The 21509-nt window shown below is 43.3% G+C and overlaps 2 protein-coding genes across 3 annotated transcripts in view; both read right to left on the bottom strand.

Moving 5' to 3' along the window:
* Positions 1-14426, bottom strand: part of LOC112219891 (WD repeat-containing protein 7) — a 352753-nt gene extending 338327 nt beyond the window's left edge. For both annotated transcript variants that reach the window (XM_042302729.1, XM_042302730.1), the window contains exons 1-6: positions 14270-14426; positions 7035-7206; positions 5484-5590; positions 3227-3305; positions 2493-2667; positions 254-330 (exon numbers count right to left, since the gene is read on the bottom strand). In XM_042302729.1, coding sequence (XP_042158663.1) covers positions 254-330; positions 2493-2667; positions 3227-3305; positions 5484-5590; positions 7035-7193 — 597 coding nt within the window. In that variant the 5' untranslated portion in view covers positions 7194-7206; positions 14270-14426. The remainder of the gene's footprint in view (positions 1-253; positions 331-2492; positions 2668-3226; positions 3306-5483; positions 5591-7034; positions 7207-14269) is intronic.
* Positions 14427-14847: 421 nt separating this feature from the next.
* LOC112219892 (phospholipid-transporting ATPase IC-like) overlaps positions 14848-21509 on the bottom strand; it is a 46000-nt gene continuing 39338 nt past the window's right edge. Inside the window, exons 21-28 of the mRNA XM_042302728.1 lie at positions 21241-21373; positions 20481-20769; positions 20001-20224; positions 19107-19190; positions 18202-18447; positions 17839-17977; positions 17141-17271; positions 14848-16871 (exon numbers count right to left, since the gene is read on the bottom strand). Coding sequence (XP_042158662.1) covers positions 16644-16871; positions 17141-17271; positions 17839-17977; positions 18202-18447; positions 19107-19190; positions 20001-20224; positions 20481-20769; positions 21241-21373 — 1474 coding nt within the window. The 3' untranslated portion in view covers positions 14848-16643. The remainder of the gene's footprint in view (positions 16872-17140; positions 17272-17838; positions 17978-18201; positions 18448-19106; positions 19191-20000; positions 20225-20480; positions 20770-21240; positions 21374-21509) is intronic.

The raw sequence follows: 21509 nt of genomic DNA, 5'->3' as shown, positions 1-21509 counted from the left end.
CTACCTACATCCTGTTGACATCCTGATATGTCTCAGTAACTCAACCTACATCCAGTTGACATCATGAGGGATGATGCGTCTCAGTAACACTCTACCTACATCCTGAGGGATGATGTGTCTCAGTAACACTCTACCTACATCCTGAGGGATGATGTGTCTCAGTAACACTCTACCTACATCCTGAGGGATGATGTGTCTCAGTAACACTACCTACATCCTGTTGACATACTGATGTGCCTCAGTAACACTCTACCTGCATCCTGTTGACATCCTGAGTGATGATCCACACCTTCAGTATCCCAGTGACCGATACTGCCACCACTGTGTCCTCTGAAAAGATATCACACATTATGATGAGGGGACACACAGTGTCGGTTTAACAGTGCCTATCATTGTTTAATGAAGTGATTTTACAAACGCAGCAATTGGGTGACGATGCAAAGCACAGACCGATACGCTTTGGTCAGTGGTTTTATTATTTTAATTTACCTTTATTTAACTAGGAACAAATTCTTATTTATAATGACGGCCTACCGGGGAACAGTGGGTATTTACCATGGCCAACTGCCTGGTCAGGGGCAGAACGACAGATTCGTATCTTGTCAGCTCGGGGGTTTGAACTTGCAACCTTCCTAGAGAGGCTGATGTTAGCAGTGTGGGATGCCTAGAGGTGCAAGGTTCAGTTACATTTTCAAAAATCTAATTTGCAGGATTCCCTCCCTGCTTTTTCCCTTCTGATTCTGGACATCATCCAAACGGGATATTTGGAAAACCTGGTAAAGCTCCTGAAATGTTGGAACCCTATGGTTGACTGACCTTGTGTGTGTGTGTGGTGTGCATATGATGAATAGTATAGCATAGTATTGCACAGCACAGCATAGCATAGTATTGTATAGCGTAGCATAGCATACCACAGGATAGTATAGCATAGCATACCATAGGATAGCATAGCATACTATAGGATAGTATAGCATAGCATACTACAGGATAGGATAGTATAGCATAGCATACTACAGGATAGTATAGCATAGCATAGATAGTAGTATAGCATAGCATACTAGTATAGCAGGATAGTATAGCATAGCATACCATAGGATAGTATAGCATAGCATACGATAGCATAACATACTATAGCATAGCATACATAGCATACATACTAGTATAGCATAGCATACTATAGGATAGTATAGCATAGCATACTATAGATAGTATAGCATAGCATACTATAGGATAGTATAGCATAGCATACTATAGGATAGTATAGCATAGCATACTATAGGATAGTATAGCATAGCATACTATAGGATAGTATAGCATAGCATACTATAGGATAGTATAGCATAGCATACTATAGGATAGTATAGCATAGCATACTATAGGATAGTATAGCATAGCATACTATAGGATAGTATAGCATAGCATACTATAGGATAGTATAGCATAGCATACTATAGGATAGTATAGCATAGCATACTATAGGATAGTATAGCATAGCATACTATAGGATAGTATAGCATAGCATACTATAGGATAGATAGCATATACTATAGGATAGTATAGCATAGCATACTATAGGATAGTATAGCATAGCATACTATAGGATAGTATAGCATAGCATACTATAGGATAGTATAGCATAGCATACTATAGGATAGTATAGCATAGCATACTATAGGATAGTATAGCATAGCATACTATAGGATAGTATAGCATAGCATACTATAGGATAGTATAGCATAGCATACTATAGGATAGTATAGCATAGCATACTATAGGATAGTATAGCATAGCATACTATAGGATAGTATAGCATAGCATACTATAGGATAGTATAGCATAGCATACTATAGGATAGTATAGCATAGCATACTATAGGATAGTATAGCATAGCATACTATAGGATAGTATAGCATAGCATACTATAGGATAGTATAGCATAGCATACTATAGGATAGTATAGCATAGCATACTATAGGATAGTATAGCATAGCATACTATAGGATAGTATAGCATAGCATACTATAGGATAGTATAGCATAGCATACTATAGGATAGTATAGCATAGGATAGTATAGCATAGGGATAGTATAGCATAGCATACTATAGGATAGTATAGCATAGCATACTATAGGATAGTATAGCATAGCATACTATAGGATAGTATAGCATAGCATACTATAGGATAGCATAGCATACTATAGGATAGTATAGCATAGCATACTATAGGATAGTATAGCATAGCATACTATAGGATAGTATAGCATAGCATACTATAGGATAGTATAGCATAGCATACTATAGGATAGTATAGCATAGCATACTATAGGATAGTATAGCATAGCATACTATAGGATAGTATAGCATAGCATACTATAGGATAGTATAGCATAACATACTATAGGATAGTATAGCATAGCATACTATAGGATAGTATAGCATAGCATACTATAGCAATAGCATACTATTGTATAGCATAGTGTGAAGTAGGCTACCTTGTGTGCGATGTGAGTGTATGATGCTCATGGAGCTGATCCAATCAGGAGAGATCTTAGAGACGAGGGAGTAGAGGACCTCTAGGCTGGTGGCGTCCACCACTAGGATCTCTGGGTAATGTCCATTACACAGCAGACGACCCTCACGCTGCGTACCGATGGTGAACTGGTAGAACTAGACAGAGGAGAAGAGTGAGGGTTAGAGTTGGGGTTAGTTCCAAGGATAGTAGCACCTAGGATCTCTGGGTAATGTCCGTTACACAGCAGACAGGTAGAAATGGGTAGAGGACAGGACCAGTGAGACTCAGACACAATATAAAAACAGACTAGTGATAAGGTCAGGGTTTCGACCGCCTCGTTACGAACCAGGTATCCCTAAAACAGGAAGTCTGGGGAAGTTCAATGACAGAAAACAGCTAAAGAGGGGCGGGAACACGGTGTAAATCAATGACACCTCACAACAAACCAATCAAATGCCTTTCTTGAGCAGAGCTCCAGAAGGTACTCGGGGGATTAGTCCAGGTGGAGCAACAGTCTCTGGGGATTAGTCCAGGTGGAGCAACAGTCTCTGGGGATTAGTCCAGGTGGAGCAACAGTCTCTGGGGATTAGTCCAGGTGGAGCAACAGTCTCTGGGGATTAGTCCAGGTGGAGCAACAGTCTCGGGGGATTAGTCCAGGTGGACTACAGCCGTGGACTACAGCTACGTGGTGAGAAAAAAAGCCATATACGTTACCTGGATCCCGGTGTGAGCGCAGGCCAGCTTAGTGAACTCAATACAGCGTCCATCGTTGACATCCCACAAGCACATCTCCCTGCACACAAAGCAGATAGTGAATAGACAACATTAGAGGAAAAACTGTTACCATACAAACAAAAGTATGTGGACACCCCTTCAAATAAGTTGATTCGGCTATTTCAGCCACACCCGTTGCTGACAGGTGTATAAAATCGAGCACACTGCCATGCAATCTCCATAGACAAACATTGACATTAGAATGGCCTTACTGAAGAGCTCAGTGACTTTCAACGTGGCACCATCATAGGATGCCACCTTTCTAACAAGACAGTTCGTCAAATTACTGCCCTGCCGGAGCTGTCCCCGGTCAACTGTATGTGCTGTTACTGTAAAGTGGAAACGTCTAGGAGCAACAACGGCTAAGCCGCGAAGTGGTAGGCCACACAAGCTCACAGAACGGGACCGACGAGTGCTTTAAAGCGTAGCGAGTACAAATCGTCTGCCCTCAGCTGCAACACCCACTACCGAGTTCCAAATTGCCTCTGGAAGCAACGTCAGCGCAACAATTGTTCAGCAACAACTGCCCCAATGCATAGTGCCAACTGTAAAGTTTGGTGGATGAGGAATAATGGTCTGGGGCTGTTTTTCATGGTTTGGGTTAGGCCTCTTAGTTTCAGTGAAGGGAAATCACAATGCTACAGCATACAATGACATTCTAGACGATTCTGTGCTTCCAACATTGTGACATCAGTTTGGGGAAAGCCCTTTCCCGTTTGTGCAAAAAGTGAGGTCCATACAGAAATGGTTTGTCAAGATCGGTGTGGAAGAACTTGATTGCCTGCACAGAGCCCTGACCTCAACCTGTTGGGCTGAATTGGAACTCTGACTGCAAGCCAGGCCTTACCGCCCAAAAATCAGTGCCCGACCTCACTAACACTCCCTGCACGAATGTTCCATCATCTAGCGGAAAGCCTTCCCAGAAGAGTGGAGGCTGTTATAGTAGCCATGTTCCAACATCTAGTGGAAAGCCTTCCCAGAAGAGTGGTGGCTTTTATAGCAGCAAAGGGGGGACCAACTCCATATTAACGCCCATCATTTTGTAATGAGATGTTTGACGAGCAGGTACTTTTAGTCATGTAGTGTAACACATTTGGAATCATGTAGTAAACAAAAAAAAGTGTTAAACCAATCAAAATAGATTTTAGATTCTTCAAAGTAGCTACCCTTTGCCTTGATGACAGCTAAGCACACTCCTGGCATTCTCTCAACTTAGCTTCACCTGGAATACATTTCCAATAGTCTCGAAGGAATTCCCACATATGCTGAGCACTTGTTGAGTGCCATTCTTTCACTCTGCTGTCCAACTCATCCCAAATCATCTCAATTGTGTTGAGGTCGGGTGATTGTGGAGGCCAGGTCATCTGATGCAGCACTCCATCACTATCCTTCTTGGTCAAATAGTCCTTTACACAACCCGGAGGTGTGTTTGGTCATTGTTCTGTTGAAAAACAAATGATAGTCCCACCTGCTCATGAGAGCCAGTTTCATTATAGAGCTTGTTGGTATTTGCGACTGCACTTGAAGAAACTGTCAAAGTCCTTGCAATAGGGCTATCTTCTGTATACCACCCCTAACATGTCACAACACAACTGATTGGCTCCCTGTGGGGCACGCCCACCACTGTACTTCCTGTGGGGCACGCCCACCACTGTACTTCCTGTGGGGCACGCCCACCACTGTACTTCCTGTGGGGCACGCCCACCACTGTACTTCCTGTGGGGCACGCCCACCACTGTACTTCCTGTGGCGCACGCCCACCACTGTACTTCCTGTGGCGCACGCCCACCACTGTACTTCCTGTGGGGCACGCCCACCACTGTACTTCCTGTGGGGCACGCCCACCACTGTACTTCCTGTGGGGCACGCCCACCACTGTACTTCCTGTGGGGCACGCCCACCACTGTACTTCCTGTGGGGCACGCCCACCACTGTACTTCCTGTGGGGCACGCCCACCACTGTACTTCCTGTGGGGCACGCCCACCACTGTACTTCCTGTGGGGCACGCCCACCACTGTACTTCCTGTGGGGCACGCCCACCACTGTACTTCCTGTGGCGCACGCCCACCACTGTACTTCCTGTGGGGCACGCCCACCACTGTACTTCCTGTGGGGCACGCCCACCACTGTACTTCCTGTGGGGCACGCCCACCACTGTACTTCCTGTGGGGCATGCCTACTGTATTCACTACTCACCCACTCTCCGAGGCACTGACGATGTACTGCTTGTCACTGCAGGGGCTGGCTTTAGACAGGCAGGTGATGGAGGCTGTGTGACCGAACAACATGGCCCTGGGACTGATCTGAGAACAGCACAGGAGACAGGACAGTCAAGTCAGGTAAACCACTCAACCCATAGGCAACCCACAGGACAGAGGCACACCGAGGAACACCGCTGTTTCACTTTCACATTAAGATCCTCTTATACCTGCGAATTAACACAGTAACAACATTACACAGGCCACTCAGGTGTGCCTGGCCTACATCAGGGATAGACAACTAGATTCAGCCACGCGCCGATTTTATGTTGAGAGTGAATGGTCTGGTGGCCGGAAAATGCAAATAATGTGTACACCGCAAATTGACCAAAACTAAGCACAAAAATGTTTTGCAAGTACATTATTTATTTCAATGTACGTTTCTAAAACATGAACCCGTAGGCCTCCATCGGGGAAAACAGTAAGGCTGATTTGGTTAGATTCATTTTATAATTTATCTATGATCTTCAATGCGTTTGGGACCGATTGAGATACATTGTCTTGATATAGCAAAATAGCATGTTTATGTATAAATGGCATTAAGTAGATTACCTGGGCTTCTAGTGATTCTGAACAGTTATTTCCTCTAATTACTATGGCTGAGGGATTAGCATATAGTATTTTAATCATATGAATGAAATTGGAGCCCAAGCCCCACATGTTCCAAGACGGACCAGCGATATGACCATTCTAGTCTATCAAAACCATTTTCTGCATGGAGAGATAAGGCTGCAATAAGCATCTAAGATGTGTAATACACGACAGAGATTTACCAAGGATAAAGTAGTATTATTTTTAATGTATTTTTGTTGTATTTTACCCCAATTTAGATCGTCTCATCGCTGCAACTCCCCAACGGGCTCGGGTGGCAAAGGTCGAGTCATGCGTCCTACGAAACATTAAACCGCCAAACCGCGCTTCTTAACACCCGCCCACTACACCCGGAAGTAAATCTCCTCACAAACAATCTCCTGGAAAGTAGCGGCCAGCTGTTTCTGCGGTCTGGTTTTGAGAGCTGCCACGCTCCCGCAGATGAATTGTTGATGGACAGATAATGCTATATGCTCGAGCGAAATAGAGTTGCTAGTTCGTTATTTTCATACAATGAATGTCCCCACACCTTAATGTGGTGTGATAACTGACCATTTTGTTTATTCTTAGTAATTTTGCTAAAGAAAAGCCCCGATAACGACAGACGTTTAATTTCATCCCTTGATTACATTGAGACTGCATCACGTTTATTTATTTGTGGGAATACTTGGGAACAGATTTCCTAAATTAAACCCTGGTGATTTTACAATCTTTTTTGACCAAAAACCAAAATTCTCCCAAAATCTTTGCACCCCCGCACCACTTGTTACCAATCCCTGGCCTACGTGGACAAACTTTTTTGGGGGGGAGGGGGGTCCATATAGAACCAGAATGAGTAACATGTTTACCTTTCGGACCCAAATGCATGTTTGGAGGTCAAAGGTCACGTCAGGCTTACCTCGAGGTCGGAGGTCATGTCCCAAATGCAAATCTGTCCATCGTGGCAGCCGGTGATGATGGTGGCGAGGTCATCCATGACCAGCAGGCTGGAGATGCAGTGAGTGGGCGCCGTCCGGCCCCACAGCACTATGGGTAAAACCAGGCTGTTTCCTGACATTTTCTCTGTTGACCTGTAGAGAGGGAAAGAGTTAAAGAGCTGACAAACATTGGTGGGAGGGCACTACACAAGGCAGTATTGAGGTCATCGAGGTCATTATTGAAGGGCAGACCATAGACTTTACAGTGGGTGACGTACCGTTACTGAGTTAGAGAGTTACTGTCGGCACGTTAGAGTAGTTTTCAGATCAATTCCACACTTTCCAATAACCTCTTCACAAATCTACGGTCAATAGTCTGTGGTAATTAAAATAAAACATTAAGGACTATTGTGACACTCACTCAATCATAAGATAGTGACAGAGATACCGATGGACTAAGGTTCGTTTTAGGGAAGCAACTCAAAACAGGAATTTTCTCCAATGTCCGACAGAGACCATTACCAAGGCATAACACAGAAAAGCAGAACCAACTGCCAACTTAGATCAGAGTGCTTTCATGACCTGGCTGAAAACCCATGAATCACATTCAAAAATTCAATGTTTACAATAATTAAAATAGGCTCTTGAAAACAAATTAAAGGCCATCTGTTTTATGTGTGCTACACAATCATTCACCTATTGAACATTACTGCTCCATAGTAACATAGCTCAATATGACTGATGTGTGAAAGCTAAGTCCCAAGCAGAATGTCCAGATTAAATGTAAAGATCAAACTATAGATGAAATAAAAGCAGAACTGTGGAGATACCCCATGTTAAACGGTAATGAACAACAGAACAGCCTACACTATTTACAACAAATTTTACTGCAAAATGTCTACTGGTCAACATCCTTCCAAACAAGTGGACAAAACACTTCTAGAAAACGTGAAAATAATTCCTCGTCATCTAGCCACAACTTTTTTTTTTTAAGCCATAAAATGGAGGCTAGGGATTAGAGACACATCTAGATTCTTATAGAAAACTGAAAACACAAAAAGGTTAGGCCTAAGTCATTCAGTGTCCAAGTTAAAAAATCGGCAGTACAGTACCTTATGATACACTCATGAGTTGTCTCAGTCAGAGCAGACCTCAGCCTGCGAAACATCACTTTTATCTTCCCAAGATGCATCAGCTTCATTTTTGGATAATTCAGTGATTTTGCTGTCGTAGCACCAGAACTACCTCTGCTTTCAGTCCAACAAACTAGTACTAGACAGTGACACACTGCTTTTGACTTTCAAAGTCTACCACCAATCTCTCCCCACAGGCTTTCAGAGTTTAATCAATCAAAATCAGCCTACAACAGCAGGACATGGAGTCAGTGAAGTGAGGGCGATCCATAGAACCACAGTGCTTTGTAGGGAATAGGCTGTGATTTAGGACACAACCTGTGTGACGTACAGAACCACATGTGCCGTCTGTTGGCGTAATGAACAGGGCAGGACTGTGAACTGCGTATATTTTGTAACCTATTGTTATTGGTTTTGTGTTAGCACACTTTGTGTCGTGATAACCTATCCGCATCGAAAGAAACAAGAAGTTAAGATTTCACAACAAGCAGCTGCATCGATAATAGGTGAGGAGGACAGAGCAGTGGGAGGACTGAGGCGGCAGGCTGCAACAGGCATCATTATCTTCCCATTCCATCACCTATAGCAACAACATCAGGCCTAGGCACAGGACGAGCCTCTCAAGAAGCCTAGGTAGAGTACCTCACGATAAACTGTAGACCACACTACCTACCAAGAGAGAGTATTCATCTAGATTATTCGTAGCCGTCTATATACAGTTGAAGTCGGAAGTTTACATACACTTAGGTTGGAGTTATTAAAACTCGTCCTAACCGACTTGCCAAAACTATAGTTTGTTGACAAGACATCTACTTTGTGCATGACAAGTAATTTTTCCAACAATTCTTTACAGATTATTTCATTTATAATTCACTGCATCACAATTCCAGTGGGTCAGAAGTTGACTGTGCCTTTGAACAGCTTGGAAAATTCCAGAAAATTATGTTATGGCTTTAGAAGTTTCTGATAGGCTAATTGACATCATTTGAGTCAATTGGAGGTGTACCTGTGGATATATTTCAAGGCCTACCTTCAAACTCAGTGCCTCTTTGCTTGACATCATGGGGAAATCAAAAGAAATCAGCCAAGACCTCCGAAAAAAAATTGTAGACCTCCACAAGTCTGGCTCATCCTTGGGAGCAATTTACAAACGCCTGAAGTTACCACGTTCATCTGTACAAACAACAGTACGCAAGTGTAAACACCATGGGACCAAGCAGCCGTCATACCGCTCAGGAAGGAAACGCGTTCTGTCTCCTAGAGATTAACGTACTTGGGTGCGAGAAGTGCAAGTCAATCCCAGAACAACAGCAAAGGACCTTGTGAAGATGCTGGAGGAAACAGGTACATAAGTATCTATATCCACAGTAAAAATGAGTCCTATATCGACATAACCTTAAAGGTTGCTCAGCAAGGAAGAATCCACTGCTCCAAAACTGCCAGACTACGGTTTGCAACTGCACATGTGGACAAAGATTGTACTTTTTGGAGAAATGTCCTCTGATCTGATGATAAAAAAATAGAACTGTTTGGCCATAACGACCATCGTTATGTTTGGAGGAAAAGGGGGAATGCTTGCAAGCCGAAGAACACCATCCCAACTGTGAAGCATGGGGGTGGCAGCATCATGTTGTGGGGGTGTTTTGCTGCAGGAGGGACTGGTGCACTTCACAAAATAGATGGCATCATGGGGCAGGACAATTATGTGGAAATATTGAAGCAACATCAAGACATCAGTCAGGAAGTTAAAGCTTGGTCGCAAATGTGTCTTCCAAATGGACAATGACCCCAAGCATACTTCCAAAGTTGTGGCAAAATGGCTTAAGGACAACAAAGGCAAGGTATTGGAGTGGCCATCACAAAACCCTGACCTCAATCCTATAGAACATTTGTGGGCAGAACTGAAAGAGTGTGTGCGAGCAAGGAGGCCTACAAACCTGACTCAGTTACACCAGCTCTGACAAGAGGAATGGGCCAAAATTCATCCAACTTATTGTGGGAAGCTTGTGGAAGGCTACCCGAAACATTTGGCCCAATACTAATTGCGTGTATGAAAACTTCTGACCCACTGGGAATGTGATGAAAGAAATAAAAGCTGAAATAAATCATTATCTCTACGATTATTCTGACATTTCACATTCTTAAACTAAAGTGGTGATCCTAACTGACCTAAGACAGGGAATTTGTACTAGGATTAAATGTCAAGAATTGTGAAAAACTGAGTTTAAATGTATTTGGCTAAGGTGTATGTAAACTTCCGACTTCAACTGTACAACCACAAACCGATGCTGGCACTAAGACCGCACTCAACGAGCTGTAGGCAAAAGCAAACAGGAAAATGCTCATCCAGAAGTGGCGCTCCTAGTGGCCGGGGACTTTAATGCAGGGAAACTTAAATCCTTTTAACCATATTTCTACCAGCATGGCACATGTCCAACCAGAGAAGAATAAAAAATATTCTAGACCACCTTTACTCCACACACAGAGACGCATACAAAGCTCTCTCCTGTCCTCCATTTGGCAAAATCTGATCATAATTCTATCCTCCTGATTCCTGCTTACAAGCAAAAATTTAAGCAGGAAGTACCAGTGACTCACTCAAATACGGAAGTGGTCTGATGACACAGATGCTACGCTACAGGACTGTTTTGCTAGCACAGACAGGAATATGTTCTGGGATTCATCCAATGGCATTGAGAAGAATATCACCTCAGTCCCCAGCTTCATCAATAAGTGCATTGGGGACGTTGTCCCCACAGTGGCCGTAAGTACATACCCCGCTTATAAGAAATCCTGCTATGCTCTCAAAAGAACCATCAAACAGGCAAAGCGTCAATACAGGATTGACGTCTCGTACACCGGCTCTGACGTTAGTCGGATATGGCAGGGCTTGCAAACTATTACAGACTACAAAAGGGACACCCAGACGTGAGCTGCCCAGTGACATAAGCCTACCATATGAGAAAAATGCATTTTATGCTGGCTTCGAGGCAAGCAACACTGAAGCACGCATGAAAGCACCAGCTGTTCCGGACGACTGTGTGATCATGCTCTCCACAGCCGACGTAAGAAAGACCATAAAACAGGTCAACATTCACAAGCAGCGGGGACAGATGGATTATCAGGATGTGTACTCAGAGCATGTGCGGACCAACTGGCAAGTGTCCACACTGATATTTTCAACCTCTCCCTGACTGAGTCTGTAATACCTACATGTTTCAAGCAGACCACCATAGTCCCTACATCCAAGAATGCAAAGGTAACTTGCCTAAAAGAATACTTTCATGTACCACTCAAGTCAGTAGCCATGAAGTGCTTTGAAAGGCTGGTCATGGCTCACATCAATACCATCCCCCCGGAAACCCCAGACACACTCCAATTTGCATATCATCTCAACAGATCCACAGATGACGCAATTTCGAATGCACTCCATACTGCCCTTTCCCACCTGGACAAAAGGAACACCTATGTGAGAATGCTATTCATTGACTACAGCTCAGCATTCAACACCATAGTGCCCACAGAGCTAAGGACCCTGGGACCAAACACTTCATCCTGCAATTGGATCCTGGACTTCCTGATGGGCCACCTCCAGGTGGTAAGGGAAGGCAACAAAACATCTGCCACGCAGATCCTCAACACCGGTTCCCCTCAGGGGTGCGTGCTTAGTCCCCTCCTGTACTCCCTATCACTGACGACTGGCCAAGCACGACTCCAACACCATCATTAAGTTTGCTGACGACACAACAGTGGTAGGCCTGATCACCAACAACGATGAGACCGCTTATAAGGAGGTCAGAGACCTGGCAGTGTGGTGCAACGACAACAACCTCTCCCTCAATGTGTGCAAAACAAAGGAGCTGATCGTGGACTACAGGAAAAGGAGAGCCAAACAGGCCCCCGTTTATGTTGACGGGGCTGTAGTCGGAGAGGGTCAAGAGTTTCAAGTTCCTTCATGGTCCAAATATACCAAGACATTCATGAAGAGCGCACGACAAAACCTTTTCCCCCTCAGGAGACGGAAACCATTTGGCATGGGTCCCCAGATCCTCAAAAGGTTCTACAGCTGCACTATCGAGAGCATCCTGACTGGTCGCATCACTGCCTGGTATGGCAACTGCTCGGCCTTCAACCGAAAGGCGCTACACAGGGTAGTACTTAAGGCCCAGTACATCAATGGGGCCAAGCTTCCTTCCATATCAGGCAGCGTCAGAGGAAGACCCAAATAATTATCAAAGACTCCAGTCACCCAAGTCATAGAGTGATCTCCAAGTAGATGGCCAAAAGGCTCCTTAACAGCTTCTTCCGCCAAGCAATAAGACTGCTTAACAATTAATCAAAATGGCCAACCAGACTATTTACATTGACCCCCCCCATTTGGTTTTACACTGCTGCTAGCTAAGCATAGTCACTTCACCCCTATCTACATGTACAAATTACCTACACTAAACTGTACCCCTGCACATTCACTCGGTACCAGTGCCCCCTGTATATAGCCTCGTTATTATGCAATTCTACTGTTAACATATCCTAAATAAAAAGTGTAACTATTTCTTGAACTGCACTGTTGGTTAAGGGCTTGTAAGTAAGCATTTGACTGTAAGGCTATATTTGGCACATGTGACAAACAATTTGATTTTGGCAACCAATAAGTTGATAATTGTGTGTGCAATACATTGACATTAAAAGATATCAGTGCAAGTATGCGTGTATTTTATTTTTTAAGAATATCATGACTAGTCCAGTATCAGGTAGCTTACATTGTAGAATGAAAGAGGATACCATAACCACTCTACTCTCTGCAGATAGGGCCCTATAAAACCCAGTTGAATTTTTTGCCTGGGGGGGGGGTTAATTAAACACCTACATTGGACGTTCTAAGTCCACAACAATGCTTAAACCACATATGGAGACCACTTGATTTTGGGGTGTAGTTAGGCCTACCCTTTAATTCCAGTGTGGACCTACTAGCTGTTGTTCGGGAGTGTTTTTGTAGCGCGCATACGATGGTAGAGTTTGTAAAACAAATAACGTTAACAGTCTACTTTGTAATTAACATTTAATTGAGAAAAATAATTTCCATATACAAATACATTTTTCATTAGCATCACCGCTAAACGAAGTTGCAGCTGCGCGCATCGCACATCTTAGCCTCGGCAGACGGGGAATTATCCTGGTCTCTTATCCATTCTGTTCTTGTCTTATGATCAATGTAATCATTTGACAGTGGCCATGTAGTGGATTCCCTATTAAATTCAATACCTTTATCAATATTGTTGAATTGCGTAAAGTTGATTTTATAGGGTCCTACAATGCCGACTGGCAGCCTGGGAAACAGTGCGGTAGCTACAAAAGGCTGAACGATGACACCATGTAACTTACCCGGAACGCCCACTCATTACCAGCATCTCTTTCCAACCACAGAGAACAAGTGAATCCACAATACTGTTCCGAAACACCCTGACATAAATATTTTTAAAAAACAAAAATCAGCTATAAAAAAAAGGTACTTCAAGTGTAGGGAAATGTAATGGATGCAGTAAGTCTACCGTGAACTGCGTGCGGGAAGACATTACAGAAGATCTTGCGCAAAAACAAAAAAAACATTCAATGGATGATCACCAAACAACCAGACAGCATGCCTGTTCGAAGGTTTGGGTGCATGAAATAAATAACTCAAAAGTTATTTATCATGTGTGTCAATAGAAGAAGCTCAATCTTCTCTGTATCATGTAACTAGGTTATCGATTATTACAGACTTTGGATGCAAATCGTTGCGAGATAATGATATTTTAGCCAGATAATGATGGGTTGACACATATGAGCTAGCTAGCACATTATACGTTGAGAGACACTACCATAGCTAGCTATGATATCCACGTATACCAGTGTAAGTAAAAACGTCGTGTAACAAAAGACAGTACAGTATTATTCACTATATTGCATACCTTGGTCAAACCCGTTGGCTTCGCTAGCAGGTGATAGCTTAGCTAGCTGACATTAAAGCACCTATATGTCGCAACTTCCTGGTTAAAAATATACAAAATAAAGCTACAATGGACAAATACGTTTAAAACACTTACCTATGACAGGTTATACTGCACCATTAAACTTTTCTAGGGAACGGTATTGATGAAATACTCGGTCAGTGTAGGTCATCGGTAGTCTAATTCGTGTTGATTACTCCACTCGGGATATTTGCAGATCCTCTCAAGTCAGCTGATTTACGGGACAGCGTTCGGCGTTGCCGTTAATCGATATTTACTGCCGTAAAAAAAAAAGACGTCTTGCGCTGGCAACCATCTTGGTTGTGGCAAATGGATATTCATAATGGTAATCAATCCAGTTCTTGGACTGCAGGTGGAGCACATGTCCCACTGCTGGGGTTAGTGTTGGTGCTGTATAAAACTCAACAACAACAAAAAAATGTGTGGATGGAGTATGTTTCTCCCACCGAACGATTGTCTTTCGGGCTTGTTAGCATTTCACAGTAAGATCTACTGCACCTGTTGTATTCGGCGCATGTGACAAATACAATTTGATTTGACATATGAAACGTATAGACAACATGGAGAACTGAAGAGAACAGCTATATAGTGACTGCTTCTAGGCAGAAACATTTTACTCCCCCCCCCCCAATCTATAATTTGAGACCGAAAGCTTCTCTGTATCGGTAGTTTTTATTCAAAGTCATTTTTACACAAAATGCTAAAAACAAGTTTTTAAAACGGTAGTGATAAGAAGTTGTCCAATGGATCTGTTGCTGTATACCAAATGGACTAACTATTTGCTCAAGGTTTGTGTAGATATGTCACTTTATACACAGAGAAACAAGTATGTAACAGAAAAAACACGACTGTCCCAAATGGCACTTTAATCCCTATATAGTGCACTACTTTCTACCAGAGCCCTGGTCCAACGTAGTGCATTATATAGGGATTAAAGTGCTATTTCTGACACACTCGCAGAGTATCGTTTCAGTTGAAGGGTCATATTGATTCAAGGCTGATATATATAACAAGGAAAATTGTGTATTTGGCAAATAACCATGGCCGAGTCTCAATGTAAATGCCCGCATCCTTGTAGACTGAGACAGTGAACCAGAATGAGTTCTATTTCTATGGTCCGACTTTGTAAAATGTTATGAAATGTCAAGTCAATGGAAAGGCCGCATTAAAATGGCAATTAAAATGGCAAATCATTGAATCCATTCATACTTCATAGATTAACATTAGAGAGTTATGCATCTCAGAATACTACTAGCAGGCGACTAGCATCCGGTTTTGATTTTGAAAAGGGGGGGGGGTTATTTGGCTCAGGTAAAACAACAGCTAGCACATGTCCAGAGGTGCAGCGTGGTTCTATAGGGGCTGATGTAAACAACTGGTTCATCTTTAAAAAGCATGTATACAATACAACCATGTCCATATGAGGTATGTCAAATGACTTACAGCAGTACAGACACCATAAAATGAACAAACAAAAAAATGTATCATCTAGTTGGGATCCACCACTTAGGAGCTTCCTTATGAGCCGACAAAAAAAAAAAAAAAAGCTGAAATTCTTGAGCATTAATAAAATATGATTGATTATGACACCCTTCTGACTGCAAGTACGCATTTAAAAACAGATCCAGTGAATTTAAATCCAAACCAACAATAATAATCACAATATATTAAATTAAGACTAAAAAAAAATAAAAAAGTAAAACTCCCAAGATCCAGATGAAATGCAACCCCTGCAATAGATAGCATTATTACACCGTGATAGGCAACATAACCAAATACTCCATGGCCCGTATTCACAAAGTGCTGCTCAAACATACATTTTCCCTTTTTGATCATATGAATAAGATGACATGTACGGGAGGAGGGGGACCTGGTCCTAGATTAGCACTCTAACCCTTGAGGCTTCATGAATACGGGCCAAGGTATGTCAGGAGTACCCAATGATGACGAGCAAATGCTCCAACCATCCAGGTGAGGAGAACTAAAATAAGACTTAAAAATCCTGGAGATTAAAACATTGTTTTTTGTTTTCACAATAAACCGTATAAAACATGAACCCCAACATTAGTGCTTCAGTGAGCTTTTGGATGGTTAGAGTCTTTGCATAGATTCCGACCGTGCCAGGTCGGTGAGATGAGGCCCAGCGGTATGTTCTCAGTTCCAGATGCATAGTTCCTAGGCCGTCATTGAAAATAAGAATTTGTTCTTAACTGACTTGCCTAGTTAAATAAATGTAAAATAAAAAAAATAGGGACAGGCAAGCCTGATCCCAGATCTGTTTGTGTTGTCGTGCCAACTCCTCTGGTCATTGTCACCATAGACATCGTGTAATTTTACATCTATACATTTTTATACCTATTCTTTCCATATGCAAGTCTATGAGTAGACAAGACCACACAAACAGATCTGGGACCAGTCTAGTGCCAGGCCGGTGAGTCCCCCTCATATGTTACTGGCTTGGGGGGACCTCTGTAATACTGTCCCTTGGGTCGGGGCGAGCTACAGCAGGCCGCCGTCGGATGCTGCGGCCTGAAGCGATGAGGTCGGCGTAACCCCGGGAGTGAGAAAAGGCGTAGGCCGAGCGGCGGGATCGTCTGTCGCGCTGGAACGGAGCCGGTTTCTTCTTCTCCTCCTCCTCCTCCTCTTCCTCCTCATACTTCTTCCTGTTCCTCTGGACCTGCGTCGTCGGTGGGAAACAATTATTCAATAAACATTCATAAAATCGTTCATAAACAAGTTTAAAAAATATGGATGTGTGGTGGATTTTATTCAAGAGCACTTGAGACAGGACGTAGTTTTCCAGGTTTTTTCCATTTCCACAGATCTCGGATACAAAAAACCTCTCACAATATTGCAGAGGCAACGAGCCCGTACCCTGGACCTATCACATATTACACATATTACAGATATCAAGTCATTTTCGGGTTAGTGGTAGCTATGCCTTACGTTGTCTCCAACCGACGGCCATATGGTTTTGCAGAGGAACTGAATGAAGATGACAGGTAGCAGGCTGATTCCCACAGTCAGGATGATGGTCAGCCACAGATAGGGCTGTCTGAGCGCGTTAGGGGCTACACCTGACACACAGAAAAACAAAAACATTAGCTGGGTTAGAAAAGCACAGTAATTACTCACCATCACCATCTGTGACAGGAGCCATATGGCCAGGGTCATGTTCATAAGGTGCGAACTGGAAGAAAACTGACAGAATTAGGGGGGTACTACCTAAACTTGTCCAATAAGAAACATTCATTCTCCATTGTGAAACGTTTTGCTATCGTCTGTGTGACCGAATGAACACGACCCAGGATAGTATTCATTAGGGCATACAAGTGTAACGGAAGTGAAACGGCTAGCTTAGTTAGCGGGGTGCGCTAAATAGCGTTTCAATTGGTGACATCACTTGCTCTGAGACCTTGAAGTAGAAGTTCCCCTTGCTCTGCAAGGGCCGTGGCTTTTGTGGAGAGATGGGTAACGATGCTTCGTGGGTGACTGTTGTTGATGTGTGCAGAGGGTCCCTGGTTCGAGCCCGGGTATGGGCGAGGGGACGGTCTAAAGTTATACTGTTACACAAGGTCCAGGAAGTCTCTCCCAGTTTTAGTCTGTTTTCATCCATATGACAGATCTGAAGAGGCAGAACTCACCGGTGAATGTGAAGGTTGACGGGAAGATGACGTGGATTCCTGCACTGTGGATATCGAACATGATGCCGAAGTATATGGCTATACTGCAGAGGACGGCGAAGCAGTTCACAAAGGTCCAGTATGACGTATCCAGAGATATCTGGGAGAGAGTATGAGAGACAGGAAGTTACATCTATTCCAACACTGCAGGAGGAAACAGCACTTGCTATAAAAATAGGCTTGTATATTTATTTATTTATTTTTTTACTCAACAGATTTCTGAAAACACACCAGAGTTTGTGTCTACATGTGAGTTATGGAATGAATTTCCCTTTTGAAAGACAATAAACAATCAACCAATCCATTGAGGAACAAGTCAGCTACCTGCAGGTTGACGGTGAAGATGAGAGAAGAGGCCATGACCACAGCGAGGGACTGGTAGTCTGACGGTGCCTCTCCGTCCTGCCCCATGGTCTGGAGGAACGCCCCGTATGGGATGAAGAAGACCACCAGAGAGGTGAAGATGCCGTGGAACAGACTGATGAAGAAGTTCTTGTAGTTGAACAGCGCCCCCTGCTGACCAGGGAGGTATAACTTGGGAAACTTTCTGCTCAGTTTGTCGTTCACATCCTTCAAGGAAACGGGAAATGTAAATTTCATATTAGCTCAGGGCTTCCAAAACTTGTACTGCACATTATCCCAAATTGACACTTAAATGCAGGGGACTCCACTTGGACAAGGCTTGTTAAGGCTGTGTGTTCATATTCACTAAATTTTAGTAGTTTAAGAGATCCTTTGTTGGCACTAAGCGGTTGTATTCTATACCCATTTGAAGATCATTTGTTTGATAATAAGCTGAAATGTTTTCTCAATGGGCCCAGGGGGATCCCACATAGTATCCCGTACCCAAGTTTGGGAACCATTGTATTAGCTTAACATTGACGTGTCATTTGATCGGAATAAGACAGAGTGATAAAACAAAATGTTCATCATTAAAAGCAGTGAACACAAAGCCTGTTCCCTCTATAAAAAGATCAGCTTGTCCAGCTGGCATTTGAAGACAACTGGTGCCCAGTGTGAATAGCCAAGTTATCATTACTCATTGTTTTATTACTTTCCTACAGTATTATTTCTCCTTTTTATATCTCTGCATTGTTGATGAAGGTCCCGTAAGTAACTATTTCACTGTTGTTTACGAAGCATGTGACAAGTACAATTAGATTTTGATATATTATGGACATTGTCAAAAAATGACAAACATTCTACATGTATCTCCTTTAATAGCTTACCTGATCCAACAAGCCAACCAGCAGGACAGGAAGAGAGCTGTACATCACATTGTACAAGGTGATGAACCAATCTTCATAGGCAACCTGGAGAAGTATCATAAAGTCATATATCACACAATAAATTACTCCTCCATTTTTAGATTTTATTTAAACTTTATTTAACTAGGCATGTCAGTTAAGAACAAATTCTTATTTACAATGACAGCCTACCGGGGAACAGTGGGTTAACTGCCTTGTTCAGGGGGGCAGAATGACAGATTTTTACCTTGTCAGCTCGGGGACTCGATCGAGCAACCTTTCAGTTACTGGCCCAACGCTCTAACTACTAGGATACCCTGCCGCCTCTACGCTCTAACCACTAGGCTACCCTGCCGCCCCTCTATCATCAAATACATGTCCACATTTAGGATCAATCATCTGTACCATGGTATATGTAACATAGTATATGTACCATGGTATACGTACCATGTACAATGGTGTATATGTACCATACCATATGTACCATGGTATATGTACCATATTGTATGTGCCATTGTATATGTGCCATGGTATATGTACCATATTATATGTACCACCATATATGTGCCACATTATATGTAGCACTGTATATGTACCACAGTATATGCACCACAGTACATGCACCACAGTACATGCACCATGTTATATGTAGCATAGTATATGGTACAAAAAGTAATGTGGGGGTTTTGAAGTCAGTCTAGATAAGTGGTCGTTGAAAATGCAGTTCAGACAGATGGCGCCCTAAATGGCACCCTAGGGCTCTGGTCTAAAATAGTGCACTATTTAGAGGGAATAGGGCTCTGGTCAAAAGTAGTGGACTATTTAGAGAAAATTGTACCAGTTGGGATACACCCTACCTTTAGAACATTCCCTCACCTGAGCTGAGAACCCATTGAAGAAGGAGTACCAGAAGTGGACCAGGGTGAAGGCAAAGTTCTTGAAGAAGAAGTAGCGGAGGAACTTGCACATGCGGATGTAGGACCAGCGACCGTGGACCAGCAGGAGACGCTCCAGGTACCGGAACTGAGCGAAGGCATAGTCACTGGACATCACCGCCTGCATGCCCTCCTGTCCAGATATACCCACACCGATGTCTGCAGCTGGGGAGAGAGGTGGGGGGACAAAAACAGAGAATATGATATACCCACACCGATGTCTGCAGCTAGAGGGGGGTGAAACAAAAACAGAGAATTTGTCTCCAACAACTGAAGAGGTGAGGAGTTCGCAAAGGGGGAGTAGATATAACACAACACTTCACTACAAAAGGCTTTGTGGTGAAAACTACAATTCAGCGATAACAACTGCTAACAAATAATGAATAATTTAACAGTAAATCAAATAAATCTCCTCCCGTACTCTTGATCATGTTGACGTCGTTGGCTCCATCTCCGATGGACAGCGTGACAGCCTTCTTATACTTCTTCACCAGGCTGACCACGTTGGCCTTTTGTTTTGGCGTGACCCGGCAGCAGATGACAGCCTCGCACTCGCACGCCATGTTCACAAAGTCCACCTGACGACTCTCCTTCTCCCAGTCATCGATTGGCTGGGTGGAGTCCTGGGGCGTGGCAGAGGCCGGTCTCCGTCCGAGACGCTTCAAGCGAAGGCGGCGACGTTTCTTCTTTTTCTCGTATAAGATCTCGTTCTGTGGAGAAACAGAGACAGGGAGAGAGACAGGGAGAGAGAGACAGAGAGAGAGAGAGAGACAGAGAGACAGAGAGACAGAGAGAGACAGAGAGACAGAGAGACAGAGAGACAGAGAGACAGAGAGACAGAGAGACAGAGAGACAGAGAGAGAGAGAGACAGAGAGACAGAGAGAGAGACAGAGAGAGAGACAGAGAGAGAGACAGAGAGAGAGACAGAGAGAGAGACAGAGAGAGAGACAGAGAGAGAGACAGACAGACAGACAGACAGACAGACAGACAGACAGACAGAGAGAGAGACGCCTATTTAGTCTTTAGAAAAAATATATATACTTTTGTTCACAAAAGAAAAACCTCACAAAACAATTAAATTAAAAATGTCTATGTAAATATTAGGCTGAGTCAAAATGTACGCCTTTAATGATCATTCCATGTTGAACAGCAACAGTAACTAGCAGTAGTCTACACTCACCAGCCAGCCTCCAGTGATGATGAGTGCGTTCTTGCCAGGCTCGGGAAAGAACGGATCCGGAACCTTCTTCCTGGCTCGACCGGACGCAGGCAGCTGGTCCCTCCTGCTTGCCTGTCTGATTCGCAGCTTCTCACTATCACACACACACAAGACCGTGAAACATCAGAACTACATTTTACACTCAACTACACTCTCTGTAACAGTGTATTATCATAACTTCACTCTGCAAATACAGCAGTAGCCTTTACAGCAGTAGCCTTGCCTTTACA

Source organism: Oncorhynchus tshawytscha, linkage group LG20 (assembly GCF_018296145.1).
Source record: "Oncorhynchus tshawytscha isolate Ot180627B linkage group LG20, Otsh_v2.0, whole genome shotgun sequence".
Lineage (NCBI taxonomy): Eukaryota > Metazoa > Chordata > Actinopteri > Salmoniformes > Salmonidae > Oncorhynchus > Oncorhynchus tshawytscha.
Note: the sequence above shows the minus strand (reverse complement) of the source record. Positions and strands in the feature narration are given on the sequence as shown.